Raw genomic sequence first — 20,304 nt, 5'->3', positions numbered from 1 at the left:
ATTCCCTGTGGACACGTAGTTCTTATGCTACTTTCTTTTCTACTTTCTGTCCACTTGAAGGATTTCTTTTTACATGTCACAGCAGATTCGTCAGTTTTTCAAAACTTTCACTTCCTGTGAAAATAAAATAAACATCCAGCTGAATTGTTGCCGTTTAGATGCACTGTAGGAGATTCAGTGTCACTGATGGAGTTTAACATCTTTACAAAAAAAGGACTTCCAGGGAGAGTCAAAGTGTTGCAGGAGCTCTGGAAGCAGAGCATCACTGCACGAGGAGAAACTTTGACAGATGGAGGTTAAATTTAGATCAGGAATGCTTCGGGGGGGTTTTTTTTTTCTTTAAATGGCACAGTCCTGGAACTTTTTGATCAACCCTTGTACTTCCTGTAGACACGTAGTTCTTATGCTACTTTCTTTTCTACTTTTCATCCTCTTGAAGGGCTTTTTTTGTATTTCATGTATATTCCTTTCTATACATGAGCAGTAGATGACCGTCAACATTTTATTGCTATGCAAAAAAAAATTTGGACTGCACGTGGACATTCACAAAAAACTCTCACTGTGCTGGAAGTTTTATACTCTGATGATTTTACTACATTTTTACAACTTGCTCTTGGTGCTACACTAGTGGAGCACAAAAACATTTCACCATTTTCCCTTTAGCTCTCTGCTGTTTTGATTCATTGTCAAACCCCCCTCATCCCTACCTCACCCAACCAGTCGAGGCAGATGCCTTCCCTGAGCCTGGTTCTGCCAGAGGTTTTTTTTCCTCCTTTCTGTTCTAGTGTTTTTTTTCTCGTTCCTTCCCACTGTTGTTTATAGGCAACTTTATATTGTTGGGTTTTCTGTTCATAATTTGTAAGCTCTGTACCTTACTATGCTAAGAGCTGTTGGATGACATATGTTGTGAATCTGTGCTATATAAATAAAATTTAATAAACCACTCTGTGCACACACCTCAGATATTCTGTTCTTGCACCACAAAGGAATCAAAAGCAGCACCAAAGTTTCCAGACTTACCGCTATTGTGGATCCGTTTTTGCCCACACCTCCTGTAAAAATCACTCTGAAGTAATTGGTGCAGGAGAAGATGGCTCCTAAAAACGTGCAGATGGCGGGGATCATTTTCATTTGGATATTTAGGATCGGAATCTGGGAATCAAGACATTAACAGAGTGAAGATGATAATAAAACACACATTAAATCATTCTACTGTAAGTTTCTGTGTGTCTTTACTGTATATGAACAATGAAAGCACCATGAGTTATGATAGGGAATGCTACAAGCGCTCAGAGTTTTCTAAATTACTTGTAATCATTATAGTAAAAACATGACTGTTAGAGCAGCATTATAATTACACTAGACTTACCAAGATAAACATTATTGTTACATAATTACGGCATCATTGTCATTGATCTGAATCTGTAGGAATTAGAAGCTATCAGAATTACCAGTGACTGCCAAAAAGCAGATCCTCCCACGGCGGCCAGCAAATACATGATTATAATGAAGATTTGCACCTCAGTCACATCAATGCTGAGTGGGAGGAGAAAGCAGAGAGTTTAAAGTGAGGATTAGTGACGTTGACCAGCACACAGTCGTCCTGCAGCCATCCTCCACAACACACACCGCTGCTTCTGAGCAACATTTGGAGGCAAAAGAGTCGACAGGAGCAGCTGCAGTAAAGGTGCGATCAGTAACATTTTATTGGCTCTGAAATCAAAACAACAAACATCATCTCTGGGCTTTTAAAGGTCTGACGGCCGAGTGAGTCATCTGCTCAACCGAAGAGGATTTGGGGATTTTTTTTCAACTAATATTGTTTAATAATGCTTCAGTTTGGGATCTATTGTTGCTGCATTCAGGTCAAGTCAGTGTTTTTTATACAGCGCATTTAAAACAACAGCCGCGGCATCAAAGTGTTTTCCAGAAAGAAAGATTATCAGTGGCATTATGAATTAACCAAACAAGTTTAAATATTGGTGTTCAGGCCCTGTAGAGTTAAATATGGTGCATGTTCACCTGCGTAAAACTCTACAAAATGATTTTAAAACACTATTTTACCTGACTATAACACGTATTAGGACTTTGGACAACAACCAAACTAATGTAATATTACAGCCAAGACCCTACGGTATTAGAAATTACAGAACAATAATAAATAAATAATATTAAGGCTGCATTATTGTGAGGATTAACGTGTTTACCCTACAAAAACACAGATTCTTTCAAGCCTGTCTCAAACCATCTGCCTTTTTTAGCTAGAACGCAAACATTGCTGTCTTCAAAGGAGCGTCTTTTATGTTTAAGATGAAGGCAAACTAATGAGTTTTGTCCTGAGGAGTTGCTACCTTGGGCTAGAGTTGTTTATTTTCCTCTATATACAGGTCTGTGAACCCCTCACTGCATTTGACTGCAGATACAACACTGATTAGCTTATGTCTTTGGGGTTTTATCCTCAGAGTAAACCTGTTTGTCTTTAGAGTGCTAAAGGATATTGTGTTTGGAGAAAATTCTTTCTTCTAAAATTCTGAGACACTCCATCTTGTTTCACCCGTTCTTCTTGTTCTTCCTAAATTGGAGAAACTTTGATGGATTTTCTACAAACAGGACATCCAGGTGCACTTCAGACTCAGAAAAAAATCTAGCTGAACCCAAACACAAGCTGAGCCATGTTATATGAAGACTTTGTTAAATCCAATTTAAAATAGAACTAGCTCTGTAATCTGTTGACTCTTCTTGAGCAGTTTGTTTGTTTAGTTGTAGTAGTTTGTTTTTTGTTAAAGAAATTGTCTCCAACAAGCTTTCCCATCCGTGACCCTGTGGAATAGCAGGTTTCTGGTCAGGTTTGAGCTGTTTAAATCTAACACAGCTGGTTGGTTTGACTGTTTCCTTTGGACGAATAAATATGAATTTTGGTCGCTGGCCTGTGTAGTAACATTTGTATACACCCTGCTAACACCTTAGTACCTTTCTGTTGATTTACGATTATTATTTATGAGACCAAAATGGACAAGTAGGAAGCAACCAGAAAATGAAGGCCTCTGAATTCTCAAGCAATTTTTGACAAAAGTTTCAGGCATGACTGTGTGACATAAAGAGATTTACTACTGAACACACTGTGTAGAAATATAGTTTGTTTGATTTAAATCCAAATATATTCAGTTATGAACAATATTTAACATGATATGGGAGTAAATACTAATTTAGTAAAACCCAGTAGAAAGTTAAAGACATACAGCAACGTTCAAAGGTTTGGGGTCACCCAGGCAATTTCATGTTTTCCATGAAAACACTTTTATTCATGTGCTAACATAACTGCACAAGGGTTTTCTAATCATCTATTAGCCTTTCAACACCATTAGCTAACACAATGTAGCATTAGAACACAGGAGTGATGGTTGCTGGAAATGTTTCTCTGTATCCCTATGTAGATATTCTATATGTAGATATAGAATAGTCATTTATTATGTTAACAATATCTAGACTGTATTTTTGATTAATTTACTGTATAGAGAGGAGAACAAACAATAATTTTACATGAGAACAGCTCATCAGGACAATAGTCTAGCTAGAATAGTCATTTACCACATTAACAATGTCTAGACTGGATTTCTGATTCATTAAATGTTATCTTCATTGAAAAAAAAAAACTGCTTTTCTTTCAAAAATAAGGACATTTCTAAGTGACCCTAAACTTTTGAACTTTATCTGGGGATCACATTCAGCCGATGTCTTTAACCCTCCTGTTGTCTTCATTTACGGGCACCAAAAAATATTGTTTCATTGTCTGAAAAAAATCCAAAAATTTAGCAAAAAAAAAAATCCCCAAATTTTTGAAAATTTGCAAAACCTTCAGGAAGAAAATTCCAATAATTCCTTAAAAGTTTCCCTGATAAATTTTATGTAAAATTTTTTGAAAAAAACTAATTTTGCAAGAAAATTCTTGTAAATATTTTCCAAAAATGAATAAAAGGCTTCCAAAAAAAATCCTAAAAATATCTAAAGTAATTATAGATATATCAGTAAAACTTCTGATATTTTCTTTAAGAACATTCACCAAAAAAATCACCAAAAATCCAGCGAATTTCGCTGGATTGTGGGTGATTTTTTGGGGGGTGTTTTTAAAGAAACTTTTTTTTAGCATTCCTTTTTTTCCACCAAAAAATGTTCAAAAATTTCTCAGAAATGTTGAAAATGTGGACATCAGAAGTTTCACTGCGAAATTTCCCCCCCCCCCCCACATTTTCAAATGTTAAAACGGGTCAATTTGACCCGCAGGGTTAAGGAGCCACATTTTTTTTTTTTTTTTTTTTTTGGCCTTTTTGTCGGCTTTTTTTATTGGATAGGCATAGTGAGAGAGAGACAGGAAACAGGGGAGAAGAGTCAGGGGAAGACATGAAGCAAAGGGCCGCGAGCGGGAATCGAACCCGGGCCAGCTGCGTGGGGGACCAGCCCTGTACATGGGTCGCCCGCTCAACGCGTTGAGCTATACGGGCGCCCTAAGGAGCCACATTTTTACTGACTGCACCTTTAAGCAGAACAGATTGTAGAAATTGAATTTCTGCGTTTTATTCCATGCAAGTCAGTGTTGGTTGTGGAAGCCGACAGCAGCGAGCCATGCAGGCAGCAGCCAGGAGGTTTTACCATCACGTTCCACAGACTGGGACCCACAGTGGCTGTGAGCATCTGCAGTCCTGCTAGACAGAGCTGCACATCTGTTATGTCAAATCTACACACAGAACACATCCACATTTACTCCAGCAGGCCTGGACATGTACCTGCTGTCGTCTAGTGAAAGGACAAACAAAAGACTGCAACTAGTTCAGCCGCTTTGATAACTTCTCTTTGGACTGAAGTCAACAGGAGCCTGATAAAACCTGTTCACAGACGCCTGATATGCTTCAAACTTTATCCAGAAGATTAAATATTCACATAAACAGCAGTTTTCTTTCAGCACTCCACTATTCTCACGCTTTCTTCTGCCTCAACAGCAGGTGTTGGCTTGTTAGAATAATGTTGGAATCACATATTCATGCACCATGAAGAAACATCGATCCTCAAAGAGAAGCAGCTGTTCAAGTCTGAATTTGAAATAAAGGTGGGCAGAACAAACAAAAAAAATAGATAATATTTCTCAGGGTTTATCCAGTTTTCATGGATTTATTTTGAAGATTAGAGGTAATTTTTAAAAAAATTTTCAACCTTCAGAAAAAGAACTGAGGCAGTATGTGGTTAACACTATGCTGCCTTTACTTCTGCATGGAGAACTGCTTTAACCAAATCAGTCTGGTTGGAAATAATCACATTAAAACGCACAAAAACAAAGATAAACTAAGAAAACAACCCTTAGCTGTGAATGTTTGGCTGCTGACTCTTACCAGGTGGAAATAAAGCTGACTTTCTTCTGCTTAGTTTAACCCTCTGAACCCAAAACCGGCCGGCGGGTTTGAAAATCATGTGATCTTCACAAAATGGCCAAAATTACACCTTGATCACAGCCAGAAACTGTGAAAACGGAGAGACTCGTGGGATGTTAAACTTCCTGAAGGTCCTTGAACTACTTATCTGTTGGAAACCCAAACCAGACCCAGACTAAAAATCAAGATATTTCATCAAAATCAGTTGTTTTCAGTCTCATCTAACAAATAAAAATAAACTGCCAAAAATAAACTGTTTGCTCAAATCAGATTCTGTAAAAAACAAAAAATTCTGAGTTCCTTGACCAAACTGAAAAGCCATCATTGACTCAGCTGTGATCAATGGTCACATGGCAAACTCAGGAGCTTCTAGACTGGACTGCAGGCAGTGTTTACATGGAGCAGATAGGAGATGGGTATGGAAACTAAACAAAAATCTAAATATTCTGTAAAAAAAAAAAAAAAAAAACTAAAAATTCTGAGCTCCTCAGTGCAACTGTGAACCCATTAATGACTCAACTACAACCAATAGCTGTTTGATGAAAATTAAGGAATTTTGAGCTGAACTGCAGGCAGTGTTTACATTTAGATTCAGATATAAAATTTAAATAGATAAATACATTATGTGGAGCCTCCATTTTTTCCAGTATTGCTAACACCTGTGGACACTTGAAAAAATGTTTAGAATATTGATTAGTTTTCTCAAATTTTTGTAAGTTTGTTGATCAGGGAATTTCAAGGAAACAAATTAAAAATGTAAATAGTTGAATATATTTTGTATGTAGAGCCACTTTTTATCCAGTTTGGTAACATCTGTGGTCACTTGGAATAAAGTCAAACATGTTGATTCCAGGTTTTTTTCAATTTTTGTAAAAGAAGCTACTCAAGAAATTCAACTTTTTTATGATTTCTGTCATTCCGTGTCTTACTGCACAGAAGACATTTCTGAATTTTCTCTACTTCTTCTTGTTTGTTCTGTTTCCATAGAGGTTCAAGAATTAATATTACAGTGAAAAATGAACCCACAATGAAGATAAAGGAGATAGAAGATGAAAACACCCAGGAAATGTTTGGGGTTCAGAGGGTTAAATTATTTTGCAGGATTCTGTCTTCAGACAACAGTGAGATAAAAGTGCATCCAACGGACATTTGGATTATTTTCTTAAGCATGACAAAGGAAACATATTCTAAGGTTCTGAGGTCAGTGTTGAAACATTCGGGTATATAAAGAAATGAGAAACACAAGACACAACTGGCTGGAAATTTCTGTCAACAAGCATAAAATAACAAGAAAACATGCAGCTTTTGTCAACTCACATGCCGAAGCGCAGCGTTCCCGACACGTATGTCTGCCAGTGGGCGCAGTAGAACATGAACATCCCGGCGAAGCAGCAGAAGAACATCCAGTCTGGGTTGGTTCCCAGCTGCACCGCTATACTGGTTCCCAACACCACAAACACTGAAGACACAAACACAACAACGCCGTCAGGTCAACAAGCTGTAGAGTCACGGCAGAGCTAAGTCACATAGGAAACCAACTGACCGGTGGAGAGGGAGTCGCATCCGTGGTCGAACAGCTCGCCCAACGGAGAGCTGCTATTGGTGCGTCTGGCCTGCTTCCCATCGATGGCATCCAATGACTGGTAGATGAACAGACCCACCGCACACAACAGGTACGCCCACAGAGGAGCCTGAAACAACAATATATAGATTTACACTATTGTTCAAAGGTTTGGGGTCACCCAGACAATTTCATGTTTTCTATGAAAACTCACACTTTTATTCATGTGCTAACATAATTGCACAAGGGTTTTCTAATCATCAATTAGCATTTCAACACCATTAGCTAACACAATGTAGAATTAGAACACAGGAGTGATGGTTGCTGGAAATGTTCCTCTGTACCCCTATGTAGATATTCCATTAAAAATCAGTCGTTTCCTGCTAGAATAGTCATTTACCACATGAACAGTGTCCAGACTGGATTTCTGATTCATTTAATGTTATCTTCATTGAAAAAAATGCTTTTCTATCAAAAATAAGGACATTTCTAAGTAAATGAACTCATTTTCCCTAATTGTGTGATTGTTCTCTGGCTTTGGTAGCAGCTTTAAAGTCTCTGTAAATAAAACTGAATTATCACCACAGCTGATATCTTTAAACTCCTGTGTTTGGTGAGTTTGTCAGACGATATTATTTGGCACGCAAATTTTGAACACATTTCTTAACTGATTACTGGAAGCCTTATTAATCAATAATAGATAACAGCTGATGAACTCAATGGTCTTCATTCCTGATACAGCTGCATGCAAGAGAGGAACTCTGGCTGACGGTCATTAACTGCCACAGAAGTCATCATCATGGTGCCCATTGCTAGCTAAACCCCGACAATGCTCTCTGTTTTTTGAACTACCTTTAGTCTTTTTTGTCTTCTGCGTTAATATATTTTTAATCTGTTAAATAAATATTACAACATAGCATATGTGAGCACAGAAGGCAGAAGAGAAGCTAACAGACATTTTGTTCTGGGATCATTTAATAACTTTGGAAGAAGCTTTTATGAAGGAAAAAGTTTCATAAAAGTCTGAATCAAATTGCTGTTAAAATGACTGAGCTGACCAACGACTGGAGCCAAAAAACACTGACCCAACAACGCAACAATGACATGGTAAAACAGCTAAAAACAGGTGTTATGATGAAGTGAATTTGAAAAAGGTTAACTCCCAAAAAACCTAAAAACACTGATTCAATGTTCTCAATAGTAGAAATCAATCTTATACCCTCTAATAAATAAACAGAAAATAAATCCCCAAACATTTGGCTGAAAGTATTTCCTAAGAGGACGGCTGACTTTTAGGTATGTGGATCGTCCAGAGGAACCGGGAGGTTGTGTAAAGTGTTTCCATCTGAAATTTCAGCCGCCTCCACTGTGGTGGTTGGGCATCACAAATCTCAGAGACAGAAAAACACAAAACTCCACAGAAACAGAAGGAGTCATTGAGGAAAATATGGCGAACTCAACATTTTAGGTGGCGCCTTTGAAATAAATCATTTCTCATGCAGAAACTGAGCATCCTCCTGTTTTATACGTATATTTGATCTTATTTTTGTAAAAACTTCCCTGATTTCTGAGGTGCTCATGTTCTAATTCGCTGTAAATGGAAATTCAACACTTTTCCATGTTTATTTTTTTGTCATGATAAATTCCACAGACTAGCAGAGTCTTGAAAATGCTACTAAGAGGGTTTTCATTCATGAATTGTGTTGAATTTCTGCTGTTATTCCACATTTAAAGCTTCCCGCAGCTCACAGGACCGACAGTAGTGGAAAACCACCAAACACCTTCTCTCAAGTACAGTATTTAACCGCAATTAAGTATCAGTTTGAGGCTCTTAAATATATTGGACTTCATTTTAGAGGAAAACATTGTCCTTTCTATTCCCCTACACTTATCTGACAGCTTCCGTTACTTTTAACCCTCCAAACAGCAGTTTCTGGATGTTCTTTTGCTCCTGTCAAATTTCAGACAAAGTTGAATTTCTCTTATTTATTTAACAGAAAATCAAAAACCTTGCAGTCCAGCTGTCCCCAACCACCGGGTCGCACAGAAGGAATAGAAATGTTTTGTTTTACTATTTTGTTTCCGGTGGAGTCTGCAGGGTGTTTTATTTTGAAAAATGATTAGATTGTCCCTGCCAGAATAAATGGAAAACAAACATCTCCAGAGAGCGTAAATACATATTCAGCAAAAAAACATATTAAATTTGTTTAGGACACATTTTCTAAATTTAAAAAATACATAATTATTTGTTATGAAAGCAATGACTGATCTGTAGAAAGTTGTCTTCCTTGAAACCGGTCTGTGGTGCAAAAAAAAGGACAGATTTAATAAACATATCCAGCATTATTCCAGCTATTCCCATATGTTACCAACACTAGAAGGAATGGTGACTACTATAGACATTACACATATAATACAATTACTATACAACAGTTGAGTAAAAAAACTGTCAAATTACAAACAGGTGGAGTTAATAAACGATTTAAAACAGTATTGTTTGTGTGATTTGGTTTCATAATGACTCACCTGCTCAGTGGCAGTTGGACAGTAATAGACGAGGACGAGGGTGGTGAAGACGTTGGTGGCCAGGCCGATGATGGTGATGAGGTTGGGGGCGATCCAGGCCGGGACTCGTCCCACCAGCCACTCCCAGTAACGCTGCATCAGAGGCTCCAGCAGGGAACGCCCAGCACTGCTGTACCTGCAGGACAACGGAGAGGGGAGGTCACTGTGGAGATTTACCTTCTAATCATGATGACGACCCACCATCACAACAACACCGCTTCCTGCAGCTTTCTCTTAGATGCTCAATCTATTATCTTGTCTTTTAATGCACATTTATGATGTTAATGTCTACTTTTATGTTTAATTTCTATGATTTTAATCTGTCTACCTTTAAATAATTTTTCTTCTTATGTATTTCTTTGCCATTGTAAAGCCCCTTGAATTGCCTTGTGTATGAATTGTGCTATACAAATAAACCTTTCCTTTCCTTACAGCTGAACAAATACTTGTTTTTATACTGGAAACAGAGAAGGAAGTGAGATTGTAAAATTGCAGGAGCTTCAATTTTAATTTTAACTTTTATAACTAACTTTATCTTAGCCTAAACTCCACCAAAAGGTTTGGAAGAGATGCTGCCTTTTACAAAAAACTAAATAATGTGATTCAGCAGAACCACAATTTGCAAAAACAGAAGGAATAGCCAAATTCTGAACTTTACAACTGCACTTGAAATACTCATCAGGCTGGTTGAGAAATTCAAGCAGATCCAACCTGACAACATGTTTCATCAAAATCACTTTATTCTACATATCTCATTTAAAATATGGCCAAAAAAGAAACCCTTTGCTCCCAACGGATTCTGCAAAAAACCAAAAAAATTTGAGCACCTCGGAACAACCAAGAAGACGTTAATGACTCAACTGTGATCAACAAAACATCTCATCTGTACTCATATCTGAGCTTACAATTCTGATATTTCACCACTTTCACTTTATTCTACGTATCTCAAATGAAAACCCACCAGAAATAAAACATTTGCTCACACAAAATTCTGTAAAAAAAAAAATAAATAAATAAATAAAAAAAAAAAAAAATCCAGAGCTCCAGGAAACAACCAGGATTCCATCAGTGGCTCAGCTGTAACCAACAGTCATGTGACAGAAATTCAGGATCTTTTTTCTCTGAAGTGCAGCTTTTACACAGCAGATGAAAGACAATAATGGAAACTAAGTAAAATGGAAGTAGTTAAATATCTATACTATACAGAGTCATTATTTTGTCCAGTCTTGGTAACACCTGACCTGTTTGAGCCTAGAAAAATGTTGGACATGTTGATTCCAGGTTTTTAAAATTCTTGTAAAATAAATAATCAAAGATGTAAAATTTTCCCTTTTTTTAAATTATTAGTGTCATTTTAACTGTGTCATTCTGTATAGAAGACCTTCCTGAGTTCTCTCTCCTCCTTCATGGTTGCTCTGTTTCCATAGAGCTGCAGGACTTTACATTGCAGTGAGGAAACGTGTGACAGGAATAAATAACCTCGTCCCTCTACTGCCCCATTCATACATCCAGGTAAAGTCTGTTTTTTTAGTTACCTGTGCTCCTCCAGTCTCTTGAGCTGGTGTCGAGACAGGGGGGGTGAGGGCAGTTCGATCAGCCTACGCAGCACTCCGGGGGCCAGCCAGCAGGTCGCTTCCATGCCCATGCCCTGCCCAGGGTCCTTGTCCCGGCCAAGGCCTCGGCGGGAACGCAGACCCCCCCCTTGCTGCTGCCCCGTGGTGCTCATGGAGCCCTGCTGCCTGGTCCGGTCCCCGATGGCTCTGCCTCTGCCACTGTCCTGCTGAGGGCGACAGATCCACAGTGGGGCTGCTGGGGCTGGACGGTTCCTGGATAGAGACATCACATCACAACAGTAAAACATCACAACCTCACAACAGTAAACAATCACAGCAATAAAACATCACAACGACACAACATCAGATCACAAATTCACGATAAAACTTCACAGCGACACAACATCACAACAACACAACAATAAAACGTCACAACGATAAAACATCACAATGACACAACATCACAACAATAAAACGTCACGAGACAACATCACAACGTCACAATAAAACGTCACAACAATAAAACATCACAACAAGAAAACATTACAAGAAAACGTCACAAGAAAACATCACAGCAATAAAACATCAAAACATTAAAGCATCACAACATCACCCTCTGAATGGATCTCAACGTGTAACAGCAGTTACCTCAAACCCACAAAACATTGTCCTAAGTGGCAACTAATCTTATATTATTTATTTATCACCCGTTAGTCTGGTTAAAATGTTCTCGGTTAATCTGCTAATCTTCTGGTCTATAAAATGTCCATCACAGTTCTTCAAAGTCAAAGGCAGCATCTTCTTGTCTGACCAACAGCCCAAAACTCCCAAATATTCCTTTAGCTGTACGATGAAACTGAAAATCAGTAAATCCTCACAGTTGAAGGATCTACACCCAGAGGGATGGCAGAAAATTACTGGCAGTTAATCAGAAATCACAGTATCTACAGTAATCTATAAATCACTTTAAAATGCACGATACTCCTCATTAAACCTGCTAGCATATTTAAACTCACTCATCAGCTAGAAACTGTAAAAAAAAAAAGAAGTCCAGATTTTCTACTTTCAGAGTGTCCTTAAACTACTCATCAAAATGCTTTATTCTACATGTTTGTTATGATTTATGGCATTATAGCTGCATCACATGTTACATGAGCAAAAAACACTCGGAAGCTGCTTCAAAGGGTGAAGATCATGAGGTGAGAGCATCATGTTACCAGCTGAGTGTTTTATTGCTGACATACTGGATTTAAATTTTTCTAATCGAGTACATTTGCTAAACATTTCCCTCTTACATGTGAATCCATTCAAGGCTTGGTATCAGCTATAATCCAGATGCTGACTCATACAATGATAACATGAACTCATGAACCAAAGAGCTGCAGAATAAATAACCTACTAAGACTAACTTCAATTAAATTCTCCCTGAAGTTTCAAAAACTGTTGTTAAATGTTTATTTCTGTGATATTTTGCAGGTGAACCACACTGAAATGCTGCAGTTGGTTAAAAACTGTACTATTTTGTTGATACTGACAAAGAGTCGGTTTAAATCCTGCACTTCCTGCAACAACAGATGAGCTGTATATAAACTCTGATAAAGGTACAGGACTATTTTGCTGTGAAAATTGATTAGTTACTAATGCAGGTATGTTGTAGGTGTGTACACTTAACACAATTAAAATAAACATTGGATCATAAAGCATCAAATCGACAGGATAAGAGCAATCCGTGCTTTAACTTGTCCAGGTACATAGAACAAGTGTTTGGGACGAGGAGATTCTCTGTCATCCACACTTTTATAAGTCATCATCAAAAGAGTTTTAACCAAAGTATTTGCTGCTGGACTTCGGAGGAGCTTTGTTCGAACAAGCTTTGTAGTCTAAACCCAGCAGGAAATCCTCATTTCTCCAGAAATCCAGATCTGTGTTCACACACTGTTCCTGACACACCTCAATATGAACCACTGATGCAGTTACTAAGAAAACCAACCTGCATGGAGACGGGTGAGTCACAGAGACTCTTGGAAAGACGACCAGAAACTAAGTCACAACTAGAGGTCGACCGATATGGGATTTTCAAAGGCCGATGCCGATACCGATTTTTGAAAAAATTTTCAGCCGATATCTAAAGCCGACTGTCGAAGCCGATTTTTAAGGCCGATAATCCTTTTTTTTTTTTTTTTTTAAAGCACATCGATTACAAAAGGCAATTTAAACACTAAAAGTATATACATGTATATATTACAAATTAAATACACTAGTAGAACTCTAACATTTATTGAACACAAAAAGTGAAAAAGTACAATAACATAAAAAAATACTTAAAGTTTACAAAAAATACAATTAAAAAGTAACCTGAAAGTGCAATTACTTGTTCAAGAATAAAAGATAAACATGATCACAAAATAAAAACTGTAACAAATGCTAATTAAATTATATTAATGTAGTGCAGTTAAACATTACATTATTATCCGCTCTCTCAGTGCCGGGGGTCCTTCTAAGGGAAAAGCGGTCGCAGCAGCTGCCCGTACGGGTGCCTGATCACAAATCGGCTTTTTATTTGTAAATATCGGCCAATGGCCGATATTGAATAAAGTCCATATATCGGCCCAAAATATCGGCCGGCCGATATATCGGTCGACCTCTAGTCACAACAACAGAGACATATTCAGCAGCAACAAGAGAAATGTTTGATATTTTCTCTTAAATGCATCAGATACAAACGACCACATAACGAAGACACAAAGCTTGCTTAAATAAATTTGTCCTCGTTGCCCTCAGGCCTCAGGTTTTACCTTCATTCTGTTTTTTATGTTTGTCCAGATGAGGTCATTTCTCAATCCTTATTTTTATTTATGTGTTTTTCATTGTTGTATTAACATTAAAACTATAAAGTGTTTATTTTGATTAAAAGGCTAAAGTTGTCAAAGTCAAAGTCAGGTGATTATATTCAACATGCTGGTGTTTCTTAAAAACAGGTCATTAAAAATTAAATATTTTCAGTATTTTTTGTTAAAACTGTTTCGCACTAAACTCTGGTCCACATCAAATATACTGTTTTACACATATTTATAGTTGTACATAGTAGTCAAACACTTATTTTCCCTCTGTGACCTGTTGATCTTCTTTAAATACACCTGTGTTCTTTTCTGTGATCAAATAAAACATCACAGTTAAATTCCTTATGTGTTTTCATACACTTGGTCAATAAAACTGATTCTGAGTCTGACGAAGGATCAATCGAGTGTTTTAGGGTCAATATCAATGCCGATTTTTGGTAACCAAGAAAGACAGATAACTGAACTTGGAGTGGATTTATTTTACATGTTGTACTTTAACAGAGAGCCTGTGATTCATAATTAAACATCTTCATCAATAAGGATTATTTTAACTGAATATGTACGCTAGCAACAGGTGGGATCTCATCAGAGCATTACAGGATGTCTGGATAAGATTGATCAGTTTGTCTTCTGTAGTTCGCTCTGCTGTTTTGTTCATCTTTCACCGTTCAGATCTTAAAAAATTATCATTTAATTGTTTTCCAGACACCGTTTCAGTTTAATCTGCGGCAGCCTATTAACTTAGCTGTTAACGTAGCCGTGTCAAAGAAGCTAAAGTCCTGGTTTGTGGCGACGGCGTGTGCTTCTTGTTCAGTTTCTGCAGGTCGTTTCTCTGCTGGAGGGACATTTGTGAGACGACAGAGCAACGACAGACAGAGAGAAGAAGAAGTTGCATCTAAGCCACAGTATTCAACAATAATCGGCTTAGAAAAATACTGATAACTGGAAAAATGCAAAATATTGCCCCTGATAGTCAGGCTACCACTAATTCTGATAATCAGCAGTAATCCATACTAGCTGAAATGGCTTTATCTGGATGCATTTTTCTGCTTTATTCCCCAGCCTTATCAGAAACCTAAACAGAATCATAATGCACACTAGCATTCAAAAGTTTAGGGTCACCCGGACAATTTCATGTTTTCTATGAAAACTCACACTTTTATTCATGTGCTAACATAATTACACAGGGGTTTTCTAATCATCAATTAGCCTTTCAACACCATTAGCTAACACAATGTAGCATTAGGACACAGGAGTGATGGTTGCTGGAAATGTTCCTCTGTACCTCTATGTAGATATTCCATTAAAAATCATCCTTTTCCAGCTAAAATAGTCATTTACCACATTAACAATGTCTAGACTGGATTTATCATTCATTTAATGTTATCTTCATTGAAAAAAATGCTTTTCTTTCAAAAATAAGGACATTTCTAAGTAACCCCATACTTTTGAACGGTAGCATAAATTAAGTATCTTATAAATCGTGTTCATCACTGACAGACTCGGCTACATGTTGTTGATAGTATGAAACACAACAGAAGCTGAATGAAGCTAAAAGAGTTGCAGTCAACAAAGACATTTATTTCGCATTAAAGCCAGCAGAGCTGTGGACTGTCACATGTCAGTGTTGCTGTAACTGATCACATCTGGAGCAAACTGCAATAAACTGTCAAACTGATCACCTGGAATCAGCACAAATCACTAAACACCGCTGACAGGCTCAGTTAGTGACTGTTAACTCTGTACGAATCAAACACGTTCACCTGAAGAGCTCCGTTTGAGTCTGTAAACTACTTCTTGTAACTGTCAGCAACACATGAGCTGCTGACGAGCCTCCAACCACAGCAAACATCCTGGGCGCTGTGCTAATGCTAACTAGTACACTGTTAGCTGCCTTCCCATCAGTTTGGATGAGGATTAGCATTAGATTAGCTCTGGTTAGCGCAGCGAGCAGCTACGGAAGACCTGTGTCAGTTTACTAATTTTAAATATATCAATTGCAGTTAGCTTAATACATCTTCATCATACGTGTGTTGCTGAAAATACCGCTGCACATTAGAGATATTGATTGAACCGGACGTGTGCTGTGATACCCCCGTGATGACTGCGGCTAGCCGAAGCTAGCTAACAGGCTAACCCACAGACAGCTAGCGAGTTGCCGAACCAGCGACTGACCTGGCCGAGGAAAGGACGAGAGCCGCGGACAGTCCAGGGGGCGGTGAGGGCGCTTCGAGCCGACAAACGGCACCTCTCTACGGGTGGGCAGTTTTTGGATTTTCCCTCTTGAACTTGGAAAACCGGAGCAGCGTCTGCAGCTGTAGGTGGTTCTCCACAACCGGTGTCACTGTGGTGGACACGGCAGGCTAGTTATCGTTAGCCTTCCAAATCTCGCGATGCCGGATATTGTTTGCCAGGAAGATTTGCCCAGAGTTTAGTCTCGCAGGCAAAATGCTCAGGTAAACATCATCTTGTTAAGGCACATTTGTGCTCTCTACTGGACAAAGGATGTAATTTTCAGTCAATAATAATAATAATAATAATAATAATAATAATAATAATAATAATAATAATAATAATAATAATAATAATAATAGAAAGAAGATGAGATGAGATGAGATGAGATGAGATGAGATGGGATAAGATTGTGCTATTTCCTTTTATTATTTCCTGTCATAACTTCCTTTGCCAGATGTTGCTCATAAACCAAATTACTAGTGGAAAAGCCATAAGATATCAGTATAATACATTACTGAAAATGAAAATAATTAAGGTTTATCTGTAGTGATTTTTGTTGAACTACTTAAATAAGTTTGTCACAGGTGTAATTTCTGCAAGGTTATGTTAAAGCCAGTTCCCAAAATGAATGTAAAACATTTTTGGTGTAGGACATTGGTTTGTTTTGAAGGAATCTTCACATTATCCAAGACGTATCTCAATGTAGCTTCATAAGAAATCTCTGTGTCTCTGCTAGCTGACACAAATTCTAATTTGTTACCCCGATAACATCCTCCAACCTTCCATCTCTTTTAATATACAGGAACATCTAATAAAGAACGGTATCTCATCTGAGGTCTCGATAATTTCTTCAAACAGTTATTTCTTTAATGTCGCATTAACAACATCCTGACTTTTTTAGCATTGTGGAAATGTTTTATAGAAGAACATTCTGTAGCGTGTTCCCTCAAAAAAAGACAAAATGTTTCACCTTTAATACATCACATTACAGGAACGTTAATAAACATTCTGTCATCTGAGGCCTCGATAACATCTGGAAAACATTGAACGTTGGTTTGAGAACAGTCTTTGTTATCATGGAACATCCTGAGAACATTTTATCATTTTATACATTCTATTTCCCCAAAAACATCCCTAAAACATCCTTAGAACACTGCATCCAGAAGGTTCCATCGTTGTTATTATGTCACATTGAAAACATCTGGAAAAGTTTTTTCTGATGTGTATTTGAGAATATTCCTCCTTGTTTCAATGTTGTTGATGACATCCTGTGAATGTTGATGTTAAAACATTATATTAACTTTATAGGAACATTACTGAAAATGAAAATGTTCTTAAAATGCTCTTTGAATATTTGATTAAAACATTTACATTAAAAAAAAATTTAAGAACTTGTAGGTGATGTTAGCCAACTATAGAGAGAGAGTCTTCTTCCTGAAGGGGGCGGGGCCCAGCAGCTACATTTAAAGCTACAGACACTGAAACAACCTGTTTACAACTAAAACAAGGATTCATGCAGTCATGGAGAAATCAACCATCTTTGTGGATTTTGGAGCTGAAACACTGATAATAAACACTCTGAGAACATTTTATCGTTCTCTTCCCTCAACAACATCTCTAAAACAACCGCAGAACATTTGTTTCATCTTTCTTATTATGTCACAGTACTGGAAATTTTTTTTTTAAAATTATGTGAGGCTTCGAAAACATCTGGAAAATGTATTTGAGAATGTCCCTTCTTTTTTAAATGTTCCTTACAGTATCATGTGAATGTTGATGTCAAAACACTATATTAACTTTATATTTAATGAAAATCTTCTTGAAACACTCAGAATTTCATTAGATTTAAAGTTAATATCACATTTTAACATTAACATTCACAGGATGTTGTCAGGAACATTTAAAACAGGAGGGATATTCTATGTAGGAATGTTCTGTACGTGATGTTAGCCAACTATACAGAGAGAATCTTCTTCCTGAAGGGGGCGGGGCCTAGCAGCTACATTTAAAGCTACAGACACTGAAACAGCCTGTTAACAACTAAAACAAGGATTTAAACGATCATGGAGAAATCAACCATTTTTGTGGTTTTTGGAGCTGAAACACTGAAAATAAACATTTTGAGAACATTTTATCATTCTATATGTTCTATTCCTTCAACAACATCCCTAAAACAGCGTGAGAACATTTGCTCCATCTTTCTTATTATGTCAAATTACTGGAAAGTTTTGAAGAAAATCATGTGAGGCCTCGAAAACATCTTCAAAACATTTTTTAAATATTGATTTGAGAACGTTTCTCCTTTTTTAAAATGACATTAAAACATTATATGAACTACAGGAACTACTGGAAATGAAAATGTTCTTAAAACTCTCTTTGAACATTTAAACATGGAAATCTTTTCTTCATTAAAATTATTAGAACTTGTATGTAATGTTAGTGTTGTGGGAATGTTTCCTGATCTGGGGCAACACAACTACTGCACAGAGAGAGTCTACTTCCTGAAGGGGTAGGGGCCTAACAGCAGCATTTAAAGCTACAGACACTGAAACAGCCAGAAATCAGCCATATTTGTGGATTTTGGAGCTGAAAGACTGAAAACATCCTGAGACATGAGAGACTTGAATGAATGTGCTGAAAAGAGGAGCAGTATCGATCTTTAACTTTTCACAGCTAAAACTGATGAAGGTTTCTCTCCAGAGCAAAAATAATCCACATTTTAAAAGCTAATTCAGTTTTCTTTTTGCACTGGGCTGCAGGAGGTTTTGGACTTCATCTAACGAAGCCTGTAACTTTGCAGAATAATTAGCGAATTAGTTAACACAATACATAAGGATTTATCTATTTTTTAAACCTCGGACGCTGAAATCATTGAACAAAACAACAACACGAGTCTTTGGTTTTCTTAACTGCATGTGAGAAGTTTGATGTGTTTTCTTCTGTCCTGATGTCTTTGCTGCAGGCACCAAAGCTGGTTTTAAATACTCTAATCGCTTCAAGTCGACGGCATCGCACCCGTCACGCTCTCATTCATTAACTCCTCTGAGATTTCAGCTCCTCTCCTTCACAATAAAAGTCCCACTACAAGGTCGAGAAGCAGCTTAAATCCTTCTGATCCCTCCTGAATCTGATCTAGCAAAGACTGATGCCAAGCTGACACAGAAACCAGCAGCACAAGCTCACATCTACATATTTAAGAGAAACAGATTAAAAAACTGCAGACAGTTAAATCCCTGTTTTACTCTCACACATCCTTTAAAACCTGAGAATGAATCAGACTGACCCAGAAATGTTGTTTAAACTCCACACTAAAACTCTTCCTGCTTCTGTTCTGCTGTAAGAGCAGGAAATAATAATGATAATAATAATAATGACCGTGCACATTTCTCAGCTACATAAAATCCATCCTGATGATGTAAAATATTCAACACTTAATAAGATCTGGAGTCTTCGTTCTGCATCTCATTTTACTTCTTTCTGCCTTCATTCAATCTCGTCGGTTTCTGAGGCTGCAGAAATCTGCTTTAGCAGATTTACAAAATTCTCATTCAAACACACATAAACATTCACTCTGTGTGAAGGATGAAGATGATTTGAAGCTCTAAAAATTAGTATTCAAATCTATCAATAACCTTGTACCTGAACCTCTTCATCAATATATTCAAAGACAGAACAATAATAGAGTAATGAGGAGTGCAGTGGAAGGAAACTGCAGGATTCAACGCCGCAGAACCACTTTTGGACAGCCTGCTTTTTCAATCAAAGGTTGCAAACTTTGGAACATATTACCAACTGAAATAAAACCAATAACTAATATTAAAACCTTCACAGAAAAAGTTAAGGCGTGGCTTAAAGCAAACCAGAGCTGTACTCATTTTTAAAGTATTGTAATTTAAGTAGTTAAATTGGATTGATTTGTAAGATTTTACTTCTTCTTTTCCTTCTTGCTTTTGTTTTATGGATTTGTGAGGATTTTTAACTTAATTCTGTAAGTTATGGTTGTATTTGTTTAGGTTTTTTGTATATTGTACTTTTAAAGGATTGTGATCTTGTATGTTTTGGTTGTTTTTAAAAGCCCAACTACGGATAGGAGTTGAGAATTAGCTGTAGCTAAAACTCTACATGCAACA

At 37.3% G+C, this 20,304-nt stretch overlaps 1 protein-coding gene across 2 annotated transcripts in view; it reads right to left on the bottom strand.

The window, feature by feature from the left end:
* The window catches only part of cept1b (choline/ethanolamine phosphotransferase 1b), a 29,620-nt gene extending 13,309 nt beyond the window's left edge, over nt 1–16,311 (bottom strand). The window contains exons 1-7 of one of the 2 annotated variants that reach the window (XM_035953452.2): nt 16,115–16,311; nt 11,082–11,372; nt 9,508–9,682; nt 6,964–7,111; nt 6,738–6,879; nt 4,648–4,732; nt 1,021–1,152 (exon numbers count right to left, since the gene is read on the bottom strand). In XM_035953452.2, the coding sequence (XP_035809345.1) occupies nt 1,021–1,152; nt 4,648–4,732; nt 6,738–6,879; nt 6,964–7,111; nt 9,508–9,682; nt 11,082–11,272 (873 nt within the window). In that variant the 5' untranslated portion in view covers nt 11,273–11,372; nt 16,115–16,311. Of the gene's footprint in view, nt 1–1,020; nt 1,153–1,451; nt 1,537–4,647; nt 4,733–6,737; nt 6,880–6,963; nt 7,112–9,507; nt 9,683–11,081; nt 11,373–16,114 lie in introns of both variants that reach the window. The other variant, XM_023281474.3, reaches the window with a different exon arrangement.
* Between the last annotated feature and the right edge of the window lie 3,993 nt (nt 16,312–20,304).

This window comes from Amphiprion ocellaris, chromosome 5 (assembly GCF_022539595.1).
Source record: "Amphiprion ocellaris isolate individual 3 ecotype Okinawa chromosome 5, ASM2253959v1, whole genome shotgun sequence".
Lineage (NCBI taxonomy): Eukaryota > Metazoa > Chordata > Actinopteri > Pomacentridae > Amphiprion > Amphiprion ocellaris.
This window is presented reverse-complemented; position numbering and strand designations above follow the sequence as displayed.